Below are 23,058 nucleotides of genomic sequence, written 5' to 3'. Positions count from 1 at the left end.
AGGGATTTGGATTAATAGTTAATGAGCAAATGGAAGAAAGGGTGGAATCATGGGAACCAGTGAATTCAAGGATAATAGTAGTTAGACTGAAAATGGAAGAAAGAATAACAATAATACAAGTTTATGCCCCGACAAATGATCAGGACATATTGGAGAAAGAAGTTTTCTATACTCAATTACAAAGAGTAGTGAATAAAGAGAATGAAGAGAATAGGAAGGTAATATTGATGGGAGATCTTAATGGTAGAATTGGAAACAATAGGATGAGGTCACATGGTTGTTTGGGACCACATGGAGGGGAAAGTGTGATAAATGAAAATGGACAAAGATTAATAGAATTCTGTGTAGAGAACCAAGGAAACTCCTTTTTCCAGCATAAGAAAATTCATAAAATCACTTATGAAGCTGAGGGAAGGGAAGCAAAGAGTATAATAGACTACATAATTTACGCAAGAGCGCTTCGATATGCCTTTATGGACGTAAAGGTAATTCGGGGCGCTGAATTGAGTACTGACCACAGACTGCTAATAGCTATAACAAGATTTAAGAGGAATAATAGAGAAAGAGATAGGAAGTTTGAAAAGATACAAGTAAAGCAGCTGGCTAAGGAAGAGAAGAGAAAACAGTATAAGGAACTAGTAGAAGAAAAATTGAATGAATTGGAAATAAGAGGAATGGAAATTGACAGTATGTGGGAAAAATTTAAGGAAGTGATACTGTATGCAGCAATTGAAGTATGTGGCAAAGTTAGGGTGAATACAAAAAGGAAAAGAACTAACTGGTGGACGGATGAAGTAAAGAGGAAAGTGAAAGAGAAAAAGAAAGCATGGAAGAATTACCTAGAATTAAGATCAGAGGAACATAGGTTAATATATGTGCAAAAAAGAAATGAGAGTAAATTGGCTGTAGAGGAGGCAAAGCGAAAATCATGGGAGAAGTTTGGAAATGATATTGAACAAAGTTTTGTAGAACATAGAAAGCAGTTCTGGAATATGGTCAGAAGTCTGAAAGGAAAGTGGGGAAAAGCAGCAAGAGCTATAAGAAATAAGGAAAATGTACTAGTCATAGGAAGGGAGAATGTGATGGAGGAATGGAGAAAATACTATGAAGAAAAGTTCAAGGATAGGACAAATGAGCAAGAACAAGATGAGGAGCAGGAACAGGAACATGAGGAGGATGAGAGAATAAGAAACAGAGAAGAGGAGGAGCATGTAGAAGAAGATATGATGATAACAGAGAATGATGTGAGAGAAGTAATTAAACGGATACGAATTGGGAAAGCAGCTGGATGGGATGGAATAGCACCAGAACTAATAAAATATGGAGGACCAAGAATGGCTGAAATACTACTGAATATATTAAGGGAAGTATGGAGAACTAAGACTATACCAGAAGAGTGGAAAAGGAACATAATTGTGCCAGTACACAAGAAAGGGAGTAATAAGGAATGTGATAATTATAGAGCAATATGTCTATCATCAGTGGTATATAAGATGTATACGAATATATTGGAAAGGAAGCTGAGAAAAATCATAGAGGGAAAACTTGAAGAGGAACAAGCTGGATTTAGACCTGGGAGACAGACTCAAGATCACATTTTTATATTAAGAACAATGATGGGGAAAATGCTGGACAAAAATAAAAGAACATACTTAGCATTTCTAGACTTGAAAGCGGCATTTGACTCGGTACCTAGAAAATATCTATGGGAGGCATTAGAAAGTAAAGAAGTACCTAAGGAACTTATTAAAGCAATAAGAAGTGTATATAAGGATATAAAAGGAAAAGTAAGAATAGAAGGAAACGAGTCTAAGGAATTTCAAATAGAAAAAGGAATTAAACAGGGAGATAGTCTCAGTCCTTTACTTTTCATTAATGTAATGGATGAAATAACTAAAATTTGCAAAAGAAGAACCCCAAGAGTACAAATAGGATATTGGAATATGAGAGTAGTACAACTGCAAGTACTGCTATATGTTGATGATATAGTCTTAATTGCTAGCAGTGAAGAGAATTTACAGAGGAGCGTAATAGAATGGGGAGAAGAACTTGCGAGAAAAGGGATGAAGATTAATATTAAGAAAAGTAAAGTTATGCAGGTGGCAAAAGGAGAAGAAGATCATGAAATAGCAGTTAGATATGGAAACGAGAACTTGGAAGAAGTAGATGAATATGAATATTTAGGAACCATCATAACAAGTGATGGTAGGTGTGATGAAGAAATCCTAAATAGGAAGAGAAAAGCAAATACAGTATATTATCAGTTCAGTAAAACAATAATGGGAAAGAAAGAAGTGGCAGTAAAGACAAAAATGCAGCTATACAAATCAGTATTGGTCCCTACATTAACATATGGAATGGAAAGTTTACCACTTCAAGATAAACATCTGAGTAAAATTCAGGCTAGTGAAATAAAATACCTGAGAAGAGCTGTTAATAAGACTAGGAGAGATAAAGTGAGGAATGAAAGAATAAGAAGAGAAGTGGAACAGGAGTCGCTAGAGAAAATAATTGAAAAGAGACAGCTAAAGTGGTGGGGATATGTATTAAGAATGAATGAAGAAAAAAAGGTAAAGCAAATTCTAGAAGTAAAGGTGCAAGGTAGGAGAGGTAAAGGAAGACCAAGGATAATGTTTGAAGACAGAATGGAAAAGATTGGAAGAGAAAGGAATAAGACAATAAATATGATGAAGAGAATGATGAGAAACAGACAGGAATGGAGGAGATGGATCGAGGCAACCAACCCTACGCTATGATGGCAGAAGGGGACTAGAGGAAGTAAGTAAGTAATGATTGATTGATTGAGTTGGTGTTTTAAGTCCATTTTATAATCAGTAAGGCTAATCGGGACTGGACCTAGAGTTTTTAAAGTGGGATCCCAACCACTATGTACCTCCACCGAGTATCGAACCCGGGACCCCTTGATTACAAGGCGACGACGCTACCACCGCGTCATCGGGGAGGCCCAACACTAATTGTGTGCTCATTCATAGGCGTCTCGTGAACGTATGCGGTGCATGCTGCGCATGCGTCAATTGTGGAAAAAGGACAGCTTGCTGTGCGACGACATTCATGAGCATTTCTACATTCTAATTTCTTCAAATAAGAGAAGTATTTATTTTACACGAGAGCTCTGAAATATGCTTATGTTACATTTCTTGGATCTGAAGTGACGCATGCGTCAATTGTGGGAAAATAATTATTACTTTCTTTCACTTCAGATCCAAGAAATGTAATATAAGCTTAGTTGAGCCCTCTCGTGTAAAATAAATACTTGTCTTATATGAAGAAATTAGAATGTAGAAATGCTCATGAAGGTCGTCGCAGAGCAAGCTGTCCTTTTTCTCACAATTGACGCATGCGCTGCATGCACCACATGTGTTCACGAGACGCCTCTGCGTATATTGAACGCGTACACACGTACATTACATAATCAATTCATCCACCTCATAATAAACCAACAGCAATATTTATATAAATTGTCTTTCAAACGTGCACGCTCCTTTCCCTCAAAACAATTGTTCATGCATTTAAGACAAAATCAATTAAGAGAAGTCTTATATCTCTCTGATAACACTGTACAACACGAAATTTGTCCTTTGCTTAAAAATATGTTTTTCTAATGTATTTTTGCATGCAAAACACGAATCTGTAATTAATTTCTTCGTATCACGTACAGTTTTTTGAAAAACGCCATATTTATACATTATGTGTATTAATTACGTTTAAACAATTATAAATTCCTTTAACTGTTTTTAACTGGGTTTTTTCCAGCGCTTGATAAAAATGATATCGCTATCAGTTCGCATTGTTACATAAAGAAACGTTTTGCTGGATCCTCTAGTGATAAATTTGTTACATAACAATAACAGTGCTGGCACCACTGACGAACAAGGGCTGCCATCTGTTTTGTCCTATCAAACGTGAAGGTTGTGCTTTGCAATTGCAGGTGTTTGTGTAAAGTTTTAACGTTTCTGGCGGGTTTCTGTTAGTGAGGTGTGTATGAAAAGGAGGCTTCGTTCAGTGGATCATAATGTCCCGTCAGGGTAAGAATAACCTTGATTCATTTTGTTATATATGTGGTGAACTGACGTTGAATAGTCAAAGAAGTAGCCTTATCTCTGTTGTCAAAAAAGCATATGAACTGTATTTTGGATGCCGAGTAGGCGATCAAGATGAGCGATGGACACCACATATCTGCTGCAATTCTTGTTCCAGGAACTTGCGAAACTGGATGCAAGGAAAGCGAAGTTGGCTAAAATTTGCCGTACCAATGGTTTGGAGAGAGCCCAAAGACTACGTAAGTGACTGTTACTTTTGTTTGACAGATGTAATGGTCTTCTCTTCAAAATCGAAACATCACATCCGATATCCTAATTTGGAATCAGCAAGACGACCAGTGGCTCATAGTGAAGAGCTAGCTAGCTACCTGTGCCGAAAGCTCCCGAAAAATGTACATTTGATACATCAATTGAAGAAGGAAGTTCAGGCAACGAGGACGTCGACTTCGCGCCACCAACCCTCTCAAGTGCACCACATCTCATCACACAAGAGTTAAACGATCTGGTACGGGACTTAAATCTATCGAAAACAAAAGCAGAAATCTTGGGCTCTCGACTTCAAGAATGGAATCTATTGGCTAAAAATGTCAAAATCAGCACGTTCCGAACGCGACAGAGTAACTTTTCGTCTTGCTTTTCGGAGACTGGAGGAATTGCGTTTTGTAACAATATTAATGCTTTATTTCAGGAGTTGGGCCATGAACACAATCCAGCAGAATGGCCATTGTTCATTGATTCGTGTAAGATAAGTCTGAAGGCAGTATTGCTCCATATTTGTAATGCTTATCCATTAGTGCCAGTGGCGTATACTGTTCACAAAAAGGAAACATATGAGATAATGCGTGACATATCGCAGTACATTGAATATAATACATTCAAGGGGCGAATCTGTGGAGACCTGAAAGTAATTGGAATTCTTACTGGCATGCAACAAGGGTATACCAAATTTTGTTGCTTTCTGTGTGAATGGGACAGCCGGGACCGAGTTAACTATTACATGCGGAAAATATGGCCACCACGGCAGGAATATGTACCAGGAATCAAGAACGTATCACATCTACAACTCGTGAACCCTAAAGATGTTTTTCTTCCCCCATTACACATCAAACTAGGTGCACTGCTTCCAAATCATGGGATGCCACATGTCCCTGAAATTACATTTATTGGATTCTCATTTTGACTTCTTTCCACAAAATTTAGGGGCTGTTAGTGATCAACATGGGGAACGGTTCCACCAAGACATTGCAACATTTGAAAAGTGGTTCAGTGGACGATGGAACAGCAGTATGCTTGCTGAATATTGCTGGTCTATCATCAGATACACTCCTTCAGATAGATACAAGAGAAGAATATCACAATTATCATTTCCGTACAAGTTTGTACTGTCTTTGGTTTGTATACGTAAAATGCCTGTCTAATGTCTGTGCAACAAAATGTCATGTGGCTGTACAATACAAATGGTATGTCTTGGGAGAAAACTGACTTCACATATCGATTTAGTACCTTTAACTTATTTAAACTCGCATGTTTTCAACCAAAGGACATTTTCGTAGATATTTATTTATTCTTTTGTTTGTATACGTTGATTTACCTGTCTAATGTCTGTGTAACAAAATGTCATGTGACTGTACAATTCAAATGGTATGTCTTGGGAGAAAGCTGACTTCACATATCGATTTAGTACCTTTAACTTATTTAAACTCACTTGTTTTCAACCAAAGGACATTTTCGTATAAATTTTCTTAGTATTTTGTTTGTATACGTTGATTTACCTGTCTAATGTCTGTGTAACAAAATGTCCTGTGACTGTACAATAAAAATGGTACGTGTTAGGAGAAAACGGATTTTACATATCGATTCAGCACCTCCAATTTAGTCAAAATCACCTGTTTTCAACTAAAGGACAGAACATGACCTCAAATTTGTTGTACAGTGTAATTTACAATGCATTACACAGAAAACAATCACGTATTGTGAGCGAAGCGAACATGAAAATTTTTAGATCCAATTTTTTGCAAACTGAAAAGAATGTTGATTTAATATGGCGCAAATAATTTTACGGGGCGCCATGGCATTTCTTCTTTTCCATTTTTTCTTTTCATTTAGATCGGTCGGCTCGCAGGACCTAGCTACGGCTCTGAACTTGATAAGACTAAGGAAAGCAAACATTGCGACCGAAGCGAGCAAAAAAAAATTACGGATTTGTTTTTTATTTGCATACAATTTGAAATCGAGGGGGCGATTGTCCCTCTGCGGGTGACCTTGGCCGTCAGTGTTTGCCCCTATTCGTGCCACATAACCTGCCCACTTAGATCTTCTTGATTTAATTATTGTAATAATATCAGGACACGAATACAAATTAAGCAGTTCTAAATTATGTAACCTTCTCCACTCACCTGTCTCATCACTTTAAGTCCATATATTTGTCTAAGGATTTATTTTCAAATACAGTATAACCTCGTTAATCCGGACTAATGCGGGGGATGAGTTGTCCGGATTAACTTAAATAACCTAAAAGAACAATAGAAAGTGCATTAAAACTCCGTTTATAGCAACAAAACACGTTTATTATGGTGTATTTAGTGGCATAGGCCGAAATACACTATACATTACAGTACAAAGTCTGCGGGAAACTGAATTTCATCAGTGGTTGACTGCCTTTTCTTTGGGAAGTTCTCTTGTTGACTTCTAGCCACATTTAAAAACCTTACATTCTGTTTTTTTCTTCTTCTTTTTTGGCCTTTTGCCTAGCATCACAGTTCAAATGAAACACTTTCTTACATAAAAGTGTATTTAAGCATCTAGTAACAGATAAATATTATTCGAGCAAGCGTTAGTACATATGATTACAGGTTTTTCTCATGGACCCATTCGTCCTCATTCATATCCTTGTCCCCGTATCCCCATACGTGGTGACTCCCGTCGCCTGTCCTCAGTACCTTCGCCTTTATGATGTCAGGGGACACTGTCTTCATGTCGTAGGCCCAGCCGATCTTGGCGAAGAAGTTGAGTAAGGTGGTCGTGAAGTTGATGTCCTCGGAACCAAACTCACCCGCCTTGTAGTCCCAAGGGAATGAATGGTGGTAGTTGTGCCAACCTTCTCCAAGCGTCGCAAATGATACTTTCACGTTGTCTGTGGGACCGATGCGCCTGCAAGAAAACAGTTGAGTCCATTTATGTAGTGTTGTTACTGCTGCTCAACTACTGAAATGTGTCCGGGAATCGAACCCGGGATCCCTTCATTACAAGGCTACCGCTATGCCTCTCATGAATACAGTACTGATTCCATTCAATATAACCGTACTGTAAAATAATATCACTGTAATATATCTGAAATATCACAGAACCTTACGGAAATGTATCTGTAATGCTCTTCATACATGTTTCTGCAATGTTACATTGACACGTTTTTGTAATGTTGCACTGCCATGTTTCTGTAACATTACGAATGTTATGTTAGATTCGCGGACATTTTTACATTGCTGAGACATACCTGAAACATCACAGTAATGTTGCTGCAATGTTACAATGTTTCACGAGTTACGTATCCGTAACATATCTGAAACCATGTTTTGCTGTATGGGAATAATGTGAAATAATATCACTGTAATGTAACTGAAATATCACAAAACCTTACGGAAATGTATCTGTAATGCTCTTCTTACATGTTTCTGCAATGTTACATTGACAAGTTTTTGTAATGTTGCACTGCCATGTTTCTGTAACATTGCGAATGTTATGTTAGATTCGCGGACATTTTTACATTGCTGAGACATACCTGAAGCATCACAGTAATGTTGCTGCAATGTTACAATGTTTCACAAGTTACGTATCCATAACATATCTGAAGCCATGTTGTGCTGTATGGTGGGCGGCCGCAGGATTTTTTCTCAAGGGGGTGAGAGAGTAAGATTTCACATCTTGGCCTTCTGTCAACTCAGCTTAAGTTATATTTTATCATTTATTATTATTATACATTTCAAAACATTGAAATTTAATTGTAATTATAAATACTTACTGGGTGTGGAAACTGTCTCTCGTGCCCTTAAGAATTAAATTCAGACTCACCTGTCGTAAGGCTTGTTTCCCCATATGTGAGCAAAGCTGTTGACGGAAAAGGCAAGGTTGATGATGTAAACAAACCGCATCATGAAGGGTACCAGGAACGCCTGCAGGAACCCTTCGCCCCAGAAGTAACAAGGAACTGCTACGGGGATCAGGAACCACGTGACTGACACTATCGGGATGAAGTACCTGGTGAGAGAAAAAAATGTATGTTACTATATAAGGTTCGATCCGGAAATAATTTATGAAACGCACTTTTCATATATATACGGAGTGATCCAAAAGTCACGATCGGTTATCGATATACAGGATGAGCATAATTAGCTGACGGTTCCAAAATAGCAGAATTAAAACGAACGCGTTTCACTAGAGCATATTATGTAACCGGAATAAATTCTACACTTCATATAGAGATGTAAGGTCTGGAAACTTTAAGGCACAGCCTGCTTTTCCTGCACCTGTGAATGTCGCCATTTTGTTTAACACTACACCACAGGGACACAGTGACCATGCTTACAAAAGTCTTGCGCATGAAAACAAAACTTGAAGATTTTATCATAGTTATACAACAAACCTCATTGTTGTGTTTCAGATAATTTTTATATAATAAACCTGATAAGTTGTTTACTCTATTATGATTAGGGAAAGGATTATGAGGTGCATGATCGGGAAAGGGGGGGAAGAGGTTCTGAAAATGTTTTTAAAATATGTGCAAATGAAAAGGTGCTGATCAAATGCCTTGATTCAATGCTCTCTTTTTCTGCGCCTTCTGTATATAATTAATGCGCGCGGACCGCAGAGAGAACGGTAGTTCTGCCGAATAGCTTATGTTGAAGTTTGTGTTTTCTCTCGCGGGTTTTGCTACATTATCTTAAGAACTATTGGGGCTGCAATGATTATATTATACCATTTTATAGCTCTCGTTCTGCTCTACAAAATGAGACTATAGGATTTTATGTAGCTGCTTAAGAAAAGTGAAAATCGTTAATTTTTCTGCCCAATTTTTTAACAAGACATGAAAGAAAAGGAAACAAAAAGGTGCAAACAAAGTGTGTTCATTTTACTTGATGTCATGTCCTAAAATACGAGGGGCGATCAGGTTGCTCCGACCCTAACATAGAAGGAATGACGTTATGATTGATTTTTTATTTTGCTTTTGTTTAGTGATCCTTTATATGCTTTCATTCTGAATTGTAAGTCTGAGTACCGTACAGTTTTCTTTTTACAGGGGTTTAACTGAGTGAAGTTGTGTCAATGTGCCAGAATGGAGAAAACTGAGGTGAGAGCGGTGATCAAATATTTTGTGAAGAAGAAGTGGACGGTATCCAAAATTCATGAGGACTTGGTGGATACACTAGGGGACAGTACTCCTTCATACAGTATGGTGAAGAGATGGTGTCGTGAGTTTAATTGTGGGAGAGAGTCGTGTGAGGATGAATATGCAGGTGGAGCACCAAAAACTGTCGTGACGACAGAAAATATTAACAAAGTCCACGACATCGTGCTGAAGGATCGTGGAGTCACTATCCGTCATGTTGCTGAGATGTGTGGCCTGTCATATGGCACTGTGCAAGACATAATAACCCAGAAATTGCAAATGAAAAAAATTGCTGCAAGATGGGTCCCTCGAAACCTCACCCCACATCAGAAGCAAACCCGAGTGCTCATCAGTCAAGAACTTCTTGACAACTTTCGTGCTGATATAGACGATTTCCTTCCCCGATTTGTAACTATGGATGAAACATGGGTCTATCACTTCGACCCAGAAACAAAATCACAAAGCATGGAGTGGAAACACCCACATTCTCCACCAAGAAGAAGTTCAAGGTGCAAACGTCAGCAAAAAAGGTGATGGCCTCAATTTTCTGGGACTGCAAGCTTGTCCTACTTGTGGACTATCTACAAAGATGGCAAACCATCACTGGCACATACTACAGTGACCTAATCAAGAAATTACGTGATTCCATCAAGAAAAAGAGGCGTGGGATGTTGACCCGTGGTGTGCTCCTTCACCAGGACAATGCACCTGTCCACACCTCACGCATTGCGAGGGCCGCTATCGCAGATGCATCGTTCCAATTGTTGCCCCACCCACCCTATTCCCTAGATTTGGCCCCCAGTGATTTCCATTTGTTCAAACATTTGAAGAGTGACATTTGTGGGCAAAAATTTTCTGATGATTCTGAGGTGATAAGGGCTGTGGACTCATGGTTGGAGGACCAGTCGGAAGAATTTTTTTTTGCAAGGTATCCAGGTGTTGGAGCACCGATGGGAAAAGTGCTTTGGAGTTGCAGGGGAGTATGTTGAAAAATAATTAAAAAATTGAAACCCTATTGCCGCTCTTTCTATGTTAGGGTCAGAGCAACCTGATCGCCCCTCGTACATACGTATCTCAAACGACCGGTATGAAAACAGCTATATTTTTGGAAAGGAGCTGCACCTTAAAATCCCTTCCCTAATTATGATACACGCTATATATAGTACCAGATCCTAAATTTTGCCCAGAGAAACCCGTCCTTATATCATCATTGCCAAGTGTGAAATATTAAACCGGTTGAAATTCAATGTTAGATTTCAGACTTCAGAGAAGGTCGTGTGAAACATCCAGGCCGGAAAAAATCCGACACAAACTACGTGAGCACGATACGCAATTTCCATCGGCTATCTTGAACTTCCTGGAAATTCCAAGAACTGTTCTGTACAAACTTGTGGCAAATTGTTTCTTCAACAATGATGACGTCAAAGAGTAGTTAAGAATCTTATGTTTTGCGTTGCATAAGGGGGGAATACACAATAATGTGGGAACAGTGCAGGAAATAGTTTAATGAAAGATAAATCTTTTAAAATCGAAATTGTACAGTCATCATGGATTACGTATATAGGATAATTATAAATGATTCATTGGGTTTTAAAGTGAAATATTTCCAAAACTATTAATATAATATGTGTGTGCTAATCATGAATCTAAAAAAACACATCCGAAAGTTGAATTTCTCATACTTTTAACCTTGGCGCCTGCTGACAGATGGCAACACAAACCTAGTTGCCAAAATGGCGTCTATGCAGCAGAAAGCATTCTGTGTTTTGTAGGGCTGAGCTGATACCGATACCGGACCTTTTGACCAAGCCGATGTCAGTGGTTGTAAAACTGTGACGTCAAAGGGATGGCAGATCACTGGGGAAAGTTTGGTATCCGCTAGTTGCAGCAAGGGAAAATTGTTTTTCTGTTCTTTCCTTGAGCTTGTATTCGTGTATTTCCAGTATTATTTTTATGCGATTCATATTGTAGTGTCTGGGTGACAATAAATAATGTCTCACTGTGCTGCAAGCGAAAGAATATATCAAGAAAACGAAAAATTCCATATTCTTTACCTTATTCTTCTTTGTAGCTAATCAGTGGTGATTTATTCATTCTAGTTTTTGGACTTTTAACCACTGTTATTTTTTAAAGAGATTTACCTACATTTCGGAGGCTGAATCTGCCTCCGTCTTCAGGGTAGCGTGTAGTCATATAATGTTTGCCTTGGAGGATTATTCTTGGTGGCCTAGTCTCCTCCGCGTCTGTCGGACACAAGGACCTCTATATACAAAAAGTTGCCAGGTAGGATTATGAGTGGCCCAGGCTCCACTTTGTCAGATGACCACGTCAAGGTCACGATCAAGGCTTCGTGTGGCACCGTTAGGTTTCCACCTTGATCCCCGGGGACTGGACCGCCCCGGATTGCATGTTTACCTTATATTTCCGTCCGATGAGAAGTTCCGAGCAAATGCTATTAAAAGACACATTTCAGGTTGCTATTTTTTTCTTTTTATACCAGTGTGTTACGATTTGAGTTGCCGTTTTAAGTCCACTTTATGCACAGTAAGGCTAATCGGGACTGGACCTACAGTTTAAAGTGGGATCCGAACCACTTGTGCCTCCACCGGGTATCGAACCCGGGACCCCTTGATTACAAGGCAATGACGCTACCACTGCGCCATGGGGGAGGCCCTCAGTGTGTTACGAATGTGATTTAAAATTAGTAGGAATTACAGCAAAGAAGAGCCTGAAGAAAGGTACTTCCTATAATGATAATTAATTGTGCTTACATAAATTTAGATAAATAATGGGGATGGATAAAAGTGAGATAAAGAAATGATCGACACGTGAGACATATAGGTAGAAGAAGTCCAGTTGATGAAATATGTTTAATAGAGATATAACAAACAAAGAGAGAGCTTTAAATACAATCCTGTATATGAATTTAATGTAATATGAAAATCACGATTATACGGTGGATTGCACCTTCCGTAGTAGGTTAAACAAGTCGTTTCCTTTGTTTTCCTATCTCCTTCTATAAAAAGTTATCAATCAGTTTTAGTTGCCCTGAGAATCTCATGTTTTACCCTGGCCTAAGCCGGAGTGGTGTCACCCTCTCCGGGACGTGGCAATTGGGCGATGTGCGCTTTTCCCGTGGCCTCCTAGATCTCCCGACCTAACGGTTTGTGATTTTTTTTCCTTTGGGGGCATGTGAAAGACAGTGTATGTGCCACCAAAACCGACAACAACTTTGGTTGAGCTGCAAGATCGCATTACAGCTGCATTTTACGATCATTAGTAGCGAACTAGACTTTCGCATTATAGATGTGTGTTGTGTGACGAAAGGAAGTTACATTGAACATCTGTGAAAGTATGTCTGAAACTTGTACCGTTTATGTATCATTCTTTATTATATGTGTTATATACTATTTAATGTAGCTCTTTCAAACCCGATGAATCATTTAAGCCCCGATTCCATTACCACAAATTTGCCGCGCAACATGGCATGTGACGCGGCATGTGCCATGCATTTGTTGAAATGGAAACTGTCTGAAACACGCCGCGGCGCAAGTGCTGGGGACATAATTGCCCCAAACGATTTTGAAGCACAACATGGGTCGCGTCATGCGCCGCGGACAATGGAAACAGCCTGCAGCAAGTTCCTGGGGCACGGGCATGCTCACTAGAATAGAGACAGACGACGCGACTATAACCACGTGCTCGCTGTTCGGACTGAAGCGGCGTCACGACACAACGTCCTGTTATTTTAGTGTAGTTTTTGTAGTTGGTTGTCTAGTTGTACACTCGCCTCATCAAGTACTCCCTTACCCTCCCCCTCCCGAATCGAGCCTCCGCTAAACGAAAAACCACGGTTAAGGTACAGCACCTTGAATAACGTAGTGTGGAAAACGGCACGGTTCTGGGCTCTCTGGCGGGTTCCACTCCAATATGATACCGCTAGAGGCGCTGGTGTTGGTCTCGGTGCATGGTATTCGTCTGCTTATAATGGAAGTAAATGGAGTTTTCGCTGCAACATCTGATTCTTTTACATGAAGCATTTCTATGAATGTGATAATTGATATGATATTTAGTACAGTGGTCGCGAAGATAATAACAAACGTTCTATACAGTCGACCACGTCCTGTTATCGTTATACTTTCATTAATATTACGTGGGAAAAAACGCGTGGAATGCTTTTGGTAACTAAATTTTTGTGTATGAATTAGGTTCATAATTTTTATCATCATCATTTCTTTTAAAGATATACACACTGAAGCATTTGTATTTTTGGTCTATTTTCTTTCGCTTTAAACTAATCGCGGCGATGATGATAATGATGATTGCATAAGACGATAAGGGGAAACCCACAAAACTTCCTTAGTGCCATCGACATGAGTGTAAGGAAACTTTCAGACCAATGGGACAAGCGACACGGGATGTTCACACTGATGTGACTAGTGACACAGACACTTCCAGACTGTAAAATAGCATTCATTGCGAATGAGGGTCGAAACAGCAAACGACACGTTCATATGTCGTATTCGCGTGCTACTTGTTACTTCGGTCGGAAAGCTCCTTAAAGGAAGGGTGTTCAGACCGAAGCGACGCGCCACAGGGGGGATTCCCAACTAAGTGACAAGCGACGGTGCCTTCAGTCTATTAGCAAGCGTTTGCTGCTAATTATGGAAACAGCAGATCTAGGCGACACGAAGCCACACGTGTCGCTTTGACGCTTGTGTGTCGCTCAAACTGGGCCATTTCCTCAATAGCTTGCAACGTGTTGCCGTGGTTTGTTGTTCGGGCATGCGCGATTCAATGGGTGTCTTGCATTAGGGATATTGCGCACCAAAGCGGCACGCGACACTTATCGCTTGAGGATTTCACCAACCGAGTGCTGGCCTGTGCTGCCCGTCATGCTTTTACAATGTGAAATGTTGCTCTTGATTGGCTCGTTTCCAAGCAACATGTGTCGCTTCGGTATGAAAGTTGCCTTGGACCGAAGGACCCGTGTCGCTTTGGTGTGAAATCCTCTTATCGCTTGTCGCGTGTCGATTTGGTCTAAAATCTCCTTGAGGAAACGGTGCAGTCAGAGCTTGTGTCCCTACGGTTCGAAAGGCTGCATTGATTACGGACTGCTCGCTTCCAAGCGACACTTGTGGTTTGTCGCCTCGGTATGAAATATCTCTCAGGATACTATTTATATTCTAATAACATAGAAAAATAAAACTCTAGTACACAATCCAACACCTGACGTCCGGAATCACTTTGTGACGTTTCTTCTTGTGTTGCGCATGCTATTTATTTATTAATTTTATTTTACTTTTCTTTCCAAATTAATTCCATTTCGGGACTGCAAATCACTCCACAAATATAGCTGTTTTTCATCAATTCACTTACCGCCTTTCAAGGCAAACAAATCTACATAATATATTCCAAAAACTAACAAAGCCGCATTACTTTCATAAGAAAATTAGCACTCGTACTGATCGCACTGCCATCTATGTTTTCATCCGTCTCGGGAACCAGTTTCTTGGGTCGTTTTCCACACTACATTGGAGAAACAGACACAGGTTCTTATCGATTACTGTAAGGTGCACGTACTTGAAGCGAAGACTCCTGGATATCGAGAGCAAATTAACTTTTCTTCTCTTTTTCCTTGCATTGGATGACGTCCTGCAACAAGTTGAAAGGCGATACGCTTGCTTTACTTGAGAGCGTGAGTGATGCCAATGCCCGCGCCGTGATATGAAATTATCAGATGTGTGAATGCGTCAGCGTGGTGTGTTGTGTGCGCGCGAGGGGGGGGGGGGTAGGGGGCAGAGAGACATGCACGCGTTCATCGAAATTTCAGACCTACATGTCAAACTCTTGAGCCAAACTGCTGACATACGTGGAGGAGTGGTTAGCAGAGCACACTACGTCGCCAAGGACACGGGTTCGATTCCCGGCCACTTGGGAATGGGTGTTCTTTAAGAGTGTCCATATTGTCACTCATCTTCATCTTTGTGGTTAGCCAATAGTGGCAGAAAAGCGACGAGAAAGCAATCAATCAATCAGTCTTAATCCCCACCGACCCCTTTTCTCATACGTAGCACCAAAAAAGTCTCGACATGAACCCCTCCCGCTTATTCTTAAACATAACTCAATTCTTCTAATGGCTGTTAATATATTTTTAAAAAGAGAAGAAGAAAGCACTAATGATTTCCCGATTACATGCGTTTCATGACGAAAAATTTGTAAAAGGTTTATCAAGCAACTAACATGCAAGCCTCTCCGATGTTGTAGTTGTAATATCGTCCTTCGTAAACGAGGAGTTCGGTTTCAATATGTGGAGGCACATACTGATTCGGGTCCCACTTTAACCTGTAAGTCCAGCCCCGATTAGTCTGTCAGCATAAGAAGTAGACTTAAACAACATCCAAACAAACTAAACTAATTTAGCTGTTGTAATTATTAAAATTAATATGTGGTTAAAATTGCAATTGAGAATATTTTAAAATTTCATATAAACAAAGTAACGCTAATAATGGAATATAATGCAACTCAACATAAAAACTAATTTTGATTTAATTTCGTTATTTGGCGTAAAATAAACTAAATCAACCAGTCAATACCTTCTTATATTACTGGAAAAAAAGAGCCTAAAATTTCCAACAGTCCTCCGTGGCCGTCCAGTCTAAGGCGCTGTGCTTCGGACTCTGACTGCGGGACGGTCTGTGTTCTCGGCCGGTGTATAGTACCGGTAGCAGCCGACCATCGTAAAGAAATTGAGGAGCTGCGATTGAGTAGGGTAACATAAAAATCTCCTCTAACGGCTGATTGTTTGACGTGCCGACTCCACATCCCCCCATTACCGGTTGAAGATCTCCACACTTCTAGGTAGGATTGTAGGAGGGAGACTGCCCGTCAGTCAGAAGATAGACCAAGGCCCTTCCAGGACTGTAGAGCCATGGAATATGTTAAAATGTTCAACATTTTTTTAAAAAAAATCGTTTTCCTTTTGATTGGTTATCTGGGGCTGTTCTAAATGATCTTCCCGATTTGAAAGTTGAAATGAAAGAAAAACTCAAAAAGTTTTAGTGTCTGGCAAAGCTGATGTTTAGTTACGCATTCTGCCGCTAGGGCGACAGTAAATCAAGATGGCTGGAAACGAAGACAGGAGAGCATTTTGTGTCCTGGAATTTCATGTACAACAGTCAGTTATTTGTGTCCAACGAAGTTTTAGGACAAAGTTCGGGCTAGATCCACCAAGCGGGCACTCAATTCGGAAGTGGTATAGACAATTTAAAGAAAGTGGGTGTATCTGCAAGAGGAAATCAACAGGCCGGCCAGGAGTTAGTGATGAAACAGTTGATCGGGTGCGTGCGACTTTCGTCAGAAGCCCCAACAAATCAATGGTTCGTGCAAGCAGAGAATTGAACTTGAAGCAGAGAACAGTGTGGCACCAGGATGTCAGGAGGGAACTCAACAGAAGGTTACCAAATCAATGGATAGAACGAGCTAGTCGTCAGGATCAGGTTCTGCTTCCTTGGCCCCCCAGTTCGCCAGATATCACCCCGTGTGACTTTTTTTTGTGGGGTTATGTTAAAAACCAAGTGTATGAGCCTCCCCTACCTAACAACTTACCTGAACTTCGAGTACGCATCCAAGAAGCAGTTGCGTCCATTGACTCTGAGATGTTGGGAAGAGTGTGGCAAGAATTTGACTATCGACTTGATGTGTGTATCCGAATTACAAAAGGCACTCATATTGAGCACCTTTGACGCTGGAACATAACACGTATGTATGTAAATAAACTTTTTGAGTTTTTCTTTCATTTAAAATAATTTGCATGTCATTGTGACTAAATAACGTGATATATTAAACTTTGAAATCGGGAAGATCATTTAGAATAGCCCTATTTACAATTAACAATGACACACAATACTACTATTTACCCTGGACCAGGCTTTCAGATGCCTTCTATCTCTCCAGAAATTGGCATTTTTCTTATTTAACGTCGCTTCTCTATGCCACTCCTGCCCAGTCGCAAGAATAAAAATGAACGATTGTTGGGCGAGATTTGTGAAAGGACACTCCTAATGGACATGCCTATGTCCAAGCTGAGACTCGAACCCGGAACCTTCGACGACGAGACCGTGAAGAGACAACTAAGGCAGCAAAGGTTTTTGTTATTTTATAGGACGCTGTTTTATCTCCCATGTTAATCTCGACGATGAGAAAGGATGAATCGATGAAATGACGATGCACAGAAACATTCATGACTGACCAATGTTCGAACCTGGAACATCTAGCTTCGCAACGCATTACGTTGTCCATTTGTTTTCAGATGTCTTTATTTAGCTCTAATTCCCCTACATTAGTTGTAATAAACTTATTTTTTGTAACAAGATCAACATGTCAAATGCTGTTTTTAAACTGACACAACTCATCTAAGAGATTAAGTATGTACTTCTTTTCCTAGTATGGTGACATTACAGTGAAATGATCCTGTAATTAACTGTAGATAAGTCTCAATTAGTAGAGTCCATGAAGTTGTTTTCAGGTAAAATAATAATAATAATAATGTTATACTTGATGTATTGTTGCCGGCACACATGAATAAAATCAGAACACGTTTACGGGTAGGCTCACGCAAAATGAAATTTATACAATATGTATGTGAATATATCTGCAACCCCATCACTAATGTATTTGTGGTTTTTGTTATAAAGAGTCACTTTTCTACCACTTCTGGCTAACGCGACGATCAGAATGGATAATAATTAGATGAAATTGACGAAGGAAACTTAACAAGAACCATCCATGTGCAGGCCGTGAATCGAACCCGGGAACTTCGGTGGCAAGATCGAAAATCGACTACGTAATGCCTTCGGTTGTCGTAGGGAAATCCACGCTTCTCAGTGAATAGCAGCAAATCAAAACAGCCTCCCCCTTCCTCCTGTAGGTTGTGTTTATCGTGTTCAAGCGAAGCAGGTGGGCAGTGTGGATGGAAATGAGGCCCAGGACATGTTTTCTTACTAGCCAGGACTGCCTTTCGTAGCATGACATCATCAGGTTACATGCAGGAGTTCTTTTCTGAGCTGACTGTACGTGAGTGTTTCATTTGTGGACAATATGTAGTTATAGGCTCCATCCGAATTTCGCTAGAAAACTTCTAATCCACCATCTAGGTCGTATCCGACTCTTTTTTTAGAAGTTCATGGTACGCGCCTGCCATAACCGCAAACCCCGCCCTAGCTGTATTGTCCATATTTACACAAGTTAAATCACCACCAAATTATTACAATACAAGAGAAGGAACACTGAACCATTCTCAAGCACTGCACAACGCTACACTGCGGTCCTGCGCTCCAGTGTTGTTGCGGGCGTATTTTGCAGAACTAGTTTTGAATTGGAAACAGTGCACTAAATGACGCGCAACATGCGCCGGCGCATGTTGCGCGTCATGAGTCTGGAACTTGTCAGAATGGAAATGTAGCTTTAGAATTACCCACTATATCTTCACTGCATGGCGTAATGTGTGATGCCTACTCTATGGCAGTGAGTGAGTTTCAGTAACGACACACAATGCTATGAAGGGAAATAAGTACAATTATTAATTATAGCATCAAAGTGCATTTTCATTGAATGAATGAATTAAGATTTTTAGGTACGTCTAGAAACTAAAAGTTAAAATATACAAAACAGTAAGTTTGCCTGTAGTATTATATGGGTGTGAAACTTATTCCCTTACATTGAAAGAAGAACATAAATTGAGAGTATTTGAAAATAACATCCTGAGGAAAATATTTGGTCCTAAAAGAGACGAGGGGCAGGTGAGTGGAGAAGGTTACATAATTTAGAACTGCATAATTTGTATTCATGTCCAGATATTATTAGAATAATGAAATCAAGAAGATTTAGGTGGGCAGGCCATGTGGCACGAATGGGAGAGGAAAGAGGAGTTTACAGGATTCTTGTTTGGAAACCTGATGGTAAGAGACCTGTAGGATGGCCAAGACGAAGATGGAGGGACAACGTTGAGATGGGCCTAAAGGAAATTGGTAGGGATGGAAAAGAGTATATAGATCTTGCTCAGGTTAGAGACAGATGGAAGGCCTATGTTGTTGCAGCCATGAACCATCGGGTTTAAGAAGACTAGAGAGTTAGTTAGTTAGTTAGGTGCGTCGGCACATATTGCTATTTTGCACCCTTCAAAGTATACGAGGAAAAATCCTCTTATTTGAAATCTTTACCTTACAGTTTAAAAAGGTTAAAGTTTACAGAGCCCTGTAAATAATATTGACATTATCTACAGGACTTAAGGATTCAGCATTTTTAAATTTATTAACGTATGCTATGTTTAAATCAGGGTTGTTAAAGGTCCAGCAACCTATAAATTCTAAAGGGTTCTATTGGATTTCGCTGCAGGACCGGAACATTTTTCTCGCACAATTTAAATTCGGTACAAGTTGCGAATTGTTTCATTGAAAAAAGGATCCTAGACCGAATTTAAATTGATCCGGAAAAATGTTACTGGACCGTAATTAAATTCATCCGGGAAACAATGTTTCTGGACCGTAATTAAATTGAACCGCAAAAAAGTTCCTAGGCCGAATTTAAATTCAGTCTGAAAAAAGGTGCCTGGATCGTATGTGAATTCGACCGGAAAAAAGGTTCCTGGACGGTATTTAAACTGATCTGGTAGAAAGACCGAAATGAAATACTTTACAGATAAAAAAGGGTCTTTACGGTCCAGAACCCATTTACGCTTACTGATTTTCTCTCCTGGACCGGAATTGAATTTATTTAAAATTCCTGGACCTTTATACCTATTATTTTTATGTAGAAAGCTTAAAATGGCAAGGTTGCAAAGGGCAGGGGCGGCGCCAGAAATTGTCGACTGGGTGGGCAGAAGCTCCTTATTGATAAATTAGGGTGGGCAGTATAAATGTAAGACCATATATACAGAGCATTCCCTAACATTCGCTACGAGACTCGGCGGCAAGCGGCCCGGCATCAGCGCTTGTCTTTCCCGGTAAACGGGGTCCGCGACAGTCGCTAGAGTCGGCTATTAAAATTACAGTTTTCATATTGTGTACTAACCTTGACTACAGAAGGTGTTGAAAATGATGTCCCTCTGCTGCAACACATTCCTGGCATCTCCGAAGGAAATTGGCATTTACACGTGCAAGTTCGTCTACTGTAATTTTCCCGATTTCTCGTACAATACTATCTTTTAACTCACGAATGGTGTGCGGATTGTCTTTGCATACTTTATTTTTTAGATTTCCCCATTTTTCTTTCCACTTTTATTCAGAACTGGCCCTGTTACTCTAAACCTTTTTAAGAGGTTTAATATAGTGGTCCTATGTGGAACGGGAACACCAGTAAATGTCGTTGCAAAACGTCGTCGCACTTCTTCACAATTCCTCTTTCCGAAGTAACACTCGACAAGATAAATCCTTTGTTGCAATGTAAACTTTTGTGGTGCCATATTAAGCCACAATTTCAACACACTGACACGAGACAACACAACTTCCGAGGGAGGATTATACTGGCGTCAGTCTGAAACGTCAACAGAAAGGGAATGAGAGCGAAGGCAGGGAGAGCGAAAAAAACAGAGTGTAGCGTGCGACTGTCGCGGACCCGTTCACTGGGAAAGACAAGCGCTGACGCCGGACCGCTTGCCGCCGAGTCTCGTAGCGAATGTCAGGGAATGCTCTAGTATATATGTGTATGTAAGACGCATGTATCCCCCTCTCTCTTACACTCCCGATTTTTCTCTTACTTCTTTTCCCTTTTCTTTTCTTGCTTTCCTCTTTATTATTTTCTAATCTATTCTCGCATCTTGTTCCATTTCCTTTCGCTTTCTCTCTGATGGACACAATTATTTCAAGGAAGTGTTTACCCATGCACAGCCATACCCCAGCCATACATTCTAATCACATTCTTTCATGCATGTTAATACAGTGAAAAAAATGTGAATTAGGTTTAAGCTTGTGTTGCAAATACAAGGCACATACTTGATTTTATGTATTCGGCGACAATGATAGAAAGTGCGATGGTAGACAATCGTGAAGTTTCTCGTAATTTAAATGCATGTTCCTGAGCATAGTATTTTCATCGTATGAGTTTTTGACTGAAAGAGGGTTTTCTTACTCCTTGGGGGTCACTTTTCTTAGCTTACAAGGTTTGTACAACTGATAAATCTATCTGAATGTTTGTAGTAGCAGCGATTGGGTGCCAACATTTGAGGGACAAGGACTATATACTTTTTCTTGGTAGAAAAGGCTTAGCATAAAGAGGCATTAGTGCGGGGGCAAAAAGTGGCAAAATGTGGCGGGGAAACTGCATCCTCCACTTCCCGGTCCTCCTAATCGCTGCCACTGAATGTTTGGATTAAAATGAACGTCTTATTAGGAATGATTTAAAGCACACACGGAAAACCAATTCTTTGTTCATTGTCCATGAAGTATTCCTAGGCTAATGAAAGGCTATTTTGACAAAATATCATAAGTATTAAACAAGTAAGATTGAAAAATCTGTTCAGAATTGAAGAGATTATTAGCTAAGTTGCTATTTGTTTTCTCATCTGTCATGTTACTAATGCGGGAGAAGCAATACACGTGTGGTTACATGAACAAACTTTCTCAGTGTAAGAGGATTGCTTTCCTCAAAAAGCTAAAAACTTTGGTTAAGACACTGTCATTATCTCCCAACATGAATGATAAACAATTCGGAAGATTAACAGTTTGTTTGGAAAAAGTAAAATCGACACATTCGATGCAGAACACTTAAAATAAAATAACATACACAACACATTGGAGGGTCCAGCCCTTGCTTGCAGCAAATGACGATACGTGAGACGACTGTGTCCCATGCGAAGCAGAGTTAAGCCTTGCTCTTTTGGAGGGAAGTCGGTACATTTATGCCTTTTGCCTATAGAAGTTCGCACTGTCCTTAATATACAGAGTGATTCTAAAGGTATAGTACAAACGAAAACCACAGATACCTCCCATGAAATAGAGACGAAAGTTCCCCTTCCACTTTGCCGAGAGATGCCTCCGTGAGGAGCTAGACAACGCCGAAAACGTGTGAAAATGAACTTCACACCTCTGTACAGCCAGTACCAGTGAAGATAGAAAGGCGGAACAAACGAAGTCAAAAGGAACACCAAAGTCGCCCATCCGAAAAACACTAGGCGGCAGCTGCGCAACGCATGCGCATGGGGTTCCACAAAGGAAATAGGAGTGTCCCACAAGACAAGTGAAGGGAAAGGGTAGCGATCGACAACGGTAGGGACAAAAGAAGCAATGAAGCATGAAGTAACAATTGCACAGCGGGAAACAAACACCACGACTGAAGCAGTGCAGTCGAGAAAAGTAGTGCGGGGTTGCAGAACCACGGGAGGGCGACGTAGGATGTAAAAACACACCGAGAATGCAAGCAAAGTGGTCCGTGACACTCGACAGGCAACAGACGCGTACATGGTTCGGGGCAGAAATGGCGGCGCTGGCGGTGCAGCGCAAGGGTGTCCCCAAAACACAGTGGGGAGACACCGCAGCAAGAACAAAGCACGGTGCAACAAAAGAGAAAGAGGACCGGACGGGGAATGGTACCTGTCAAGGAGACAACAAATGCGGGACG

At 40.3% G+C, this 23,058-nt stretch overlaps 1 protein-coding gene across 1 annotated transcript in view; it reads right to left on the bottom strand.

The window, feature by feature from the left end:
• Window positions 1-6,785: 6,785 nt before the first annotated feature.
• Window positions 6,786-23,058, bottom strand: part of LOC146003810 (acyl-CoA Delta-9 desaturase-like) — a 52,311-nt gene continuing 36,038 nt past the window's right edge. The window contains exons 5-6 of the mRNA XM_083142231.1: window positions 8,130-8,315; window positions 6,786-7,211 (exon numbers count right to left, since the gene is read on the bottom strand). Of these exons, the coding sequence (XP_082998357.1) occupies window positions 6,908-7,211; window positions 8,130-8,315 (490 nt within the window). The 3' untranslated portion in view covers window positions 6,786-6,907. The remainder of the gene's footprint in view (window positions 7,212-8,129; window positions 8,316-23,058) is intronic.

This window comes from Lepisma saccharinum, chromosome 20, assembly GCF_977018435.1.
Source record: "Lepisma saccharinum chromosome 20, izLepSacc3.1, whole genome shotgun sequence".
Classification (NCBI taxonomy): Eukaryota; Metazoa; Arthropoda; class Insecta; order Zygentoma; family Lepismatidae; genus Lepisma; species Lepisma saccharinum.
This window is presented reverse-complemented; position numbering and strand designations above follow the sequence as displayed.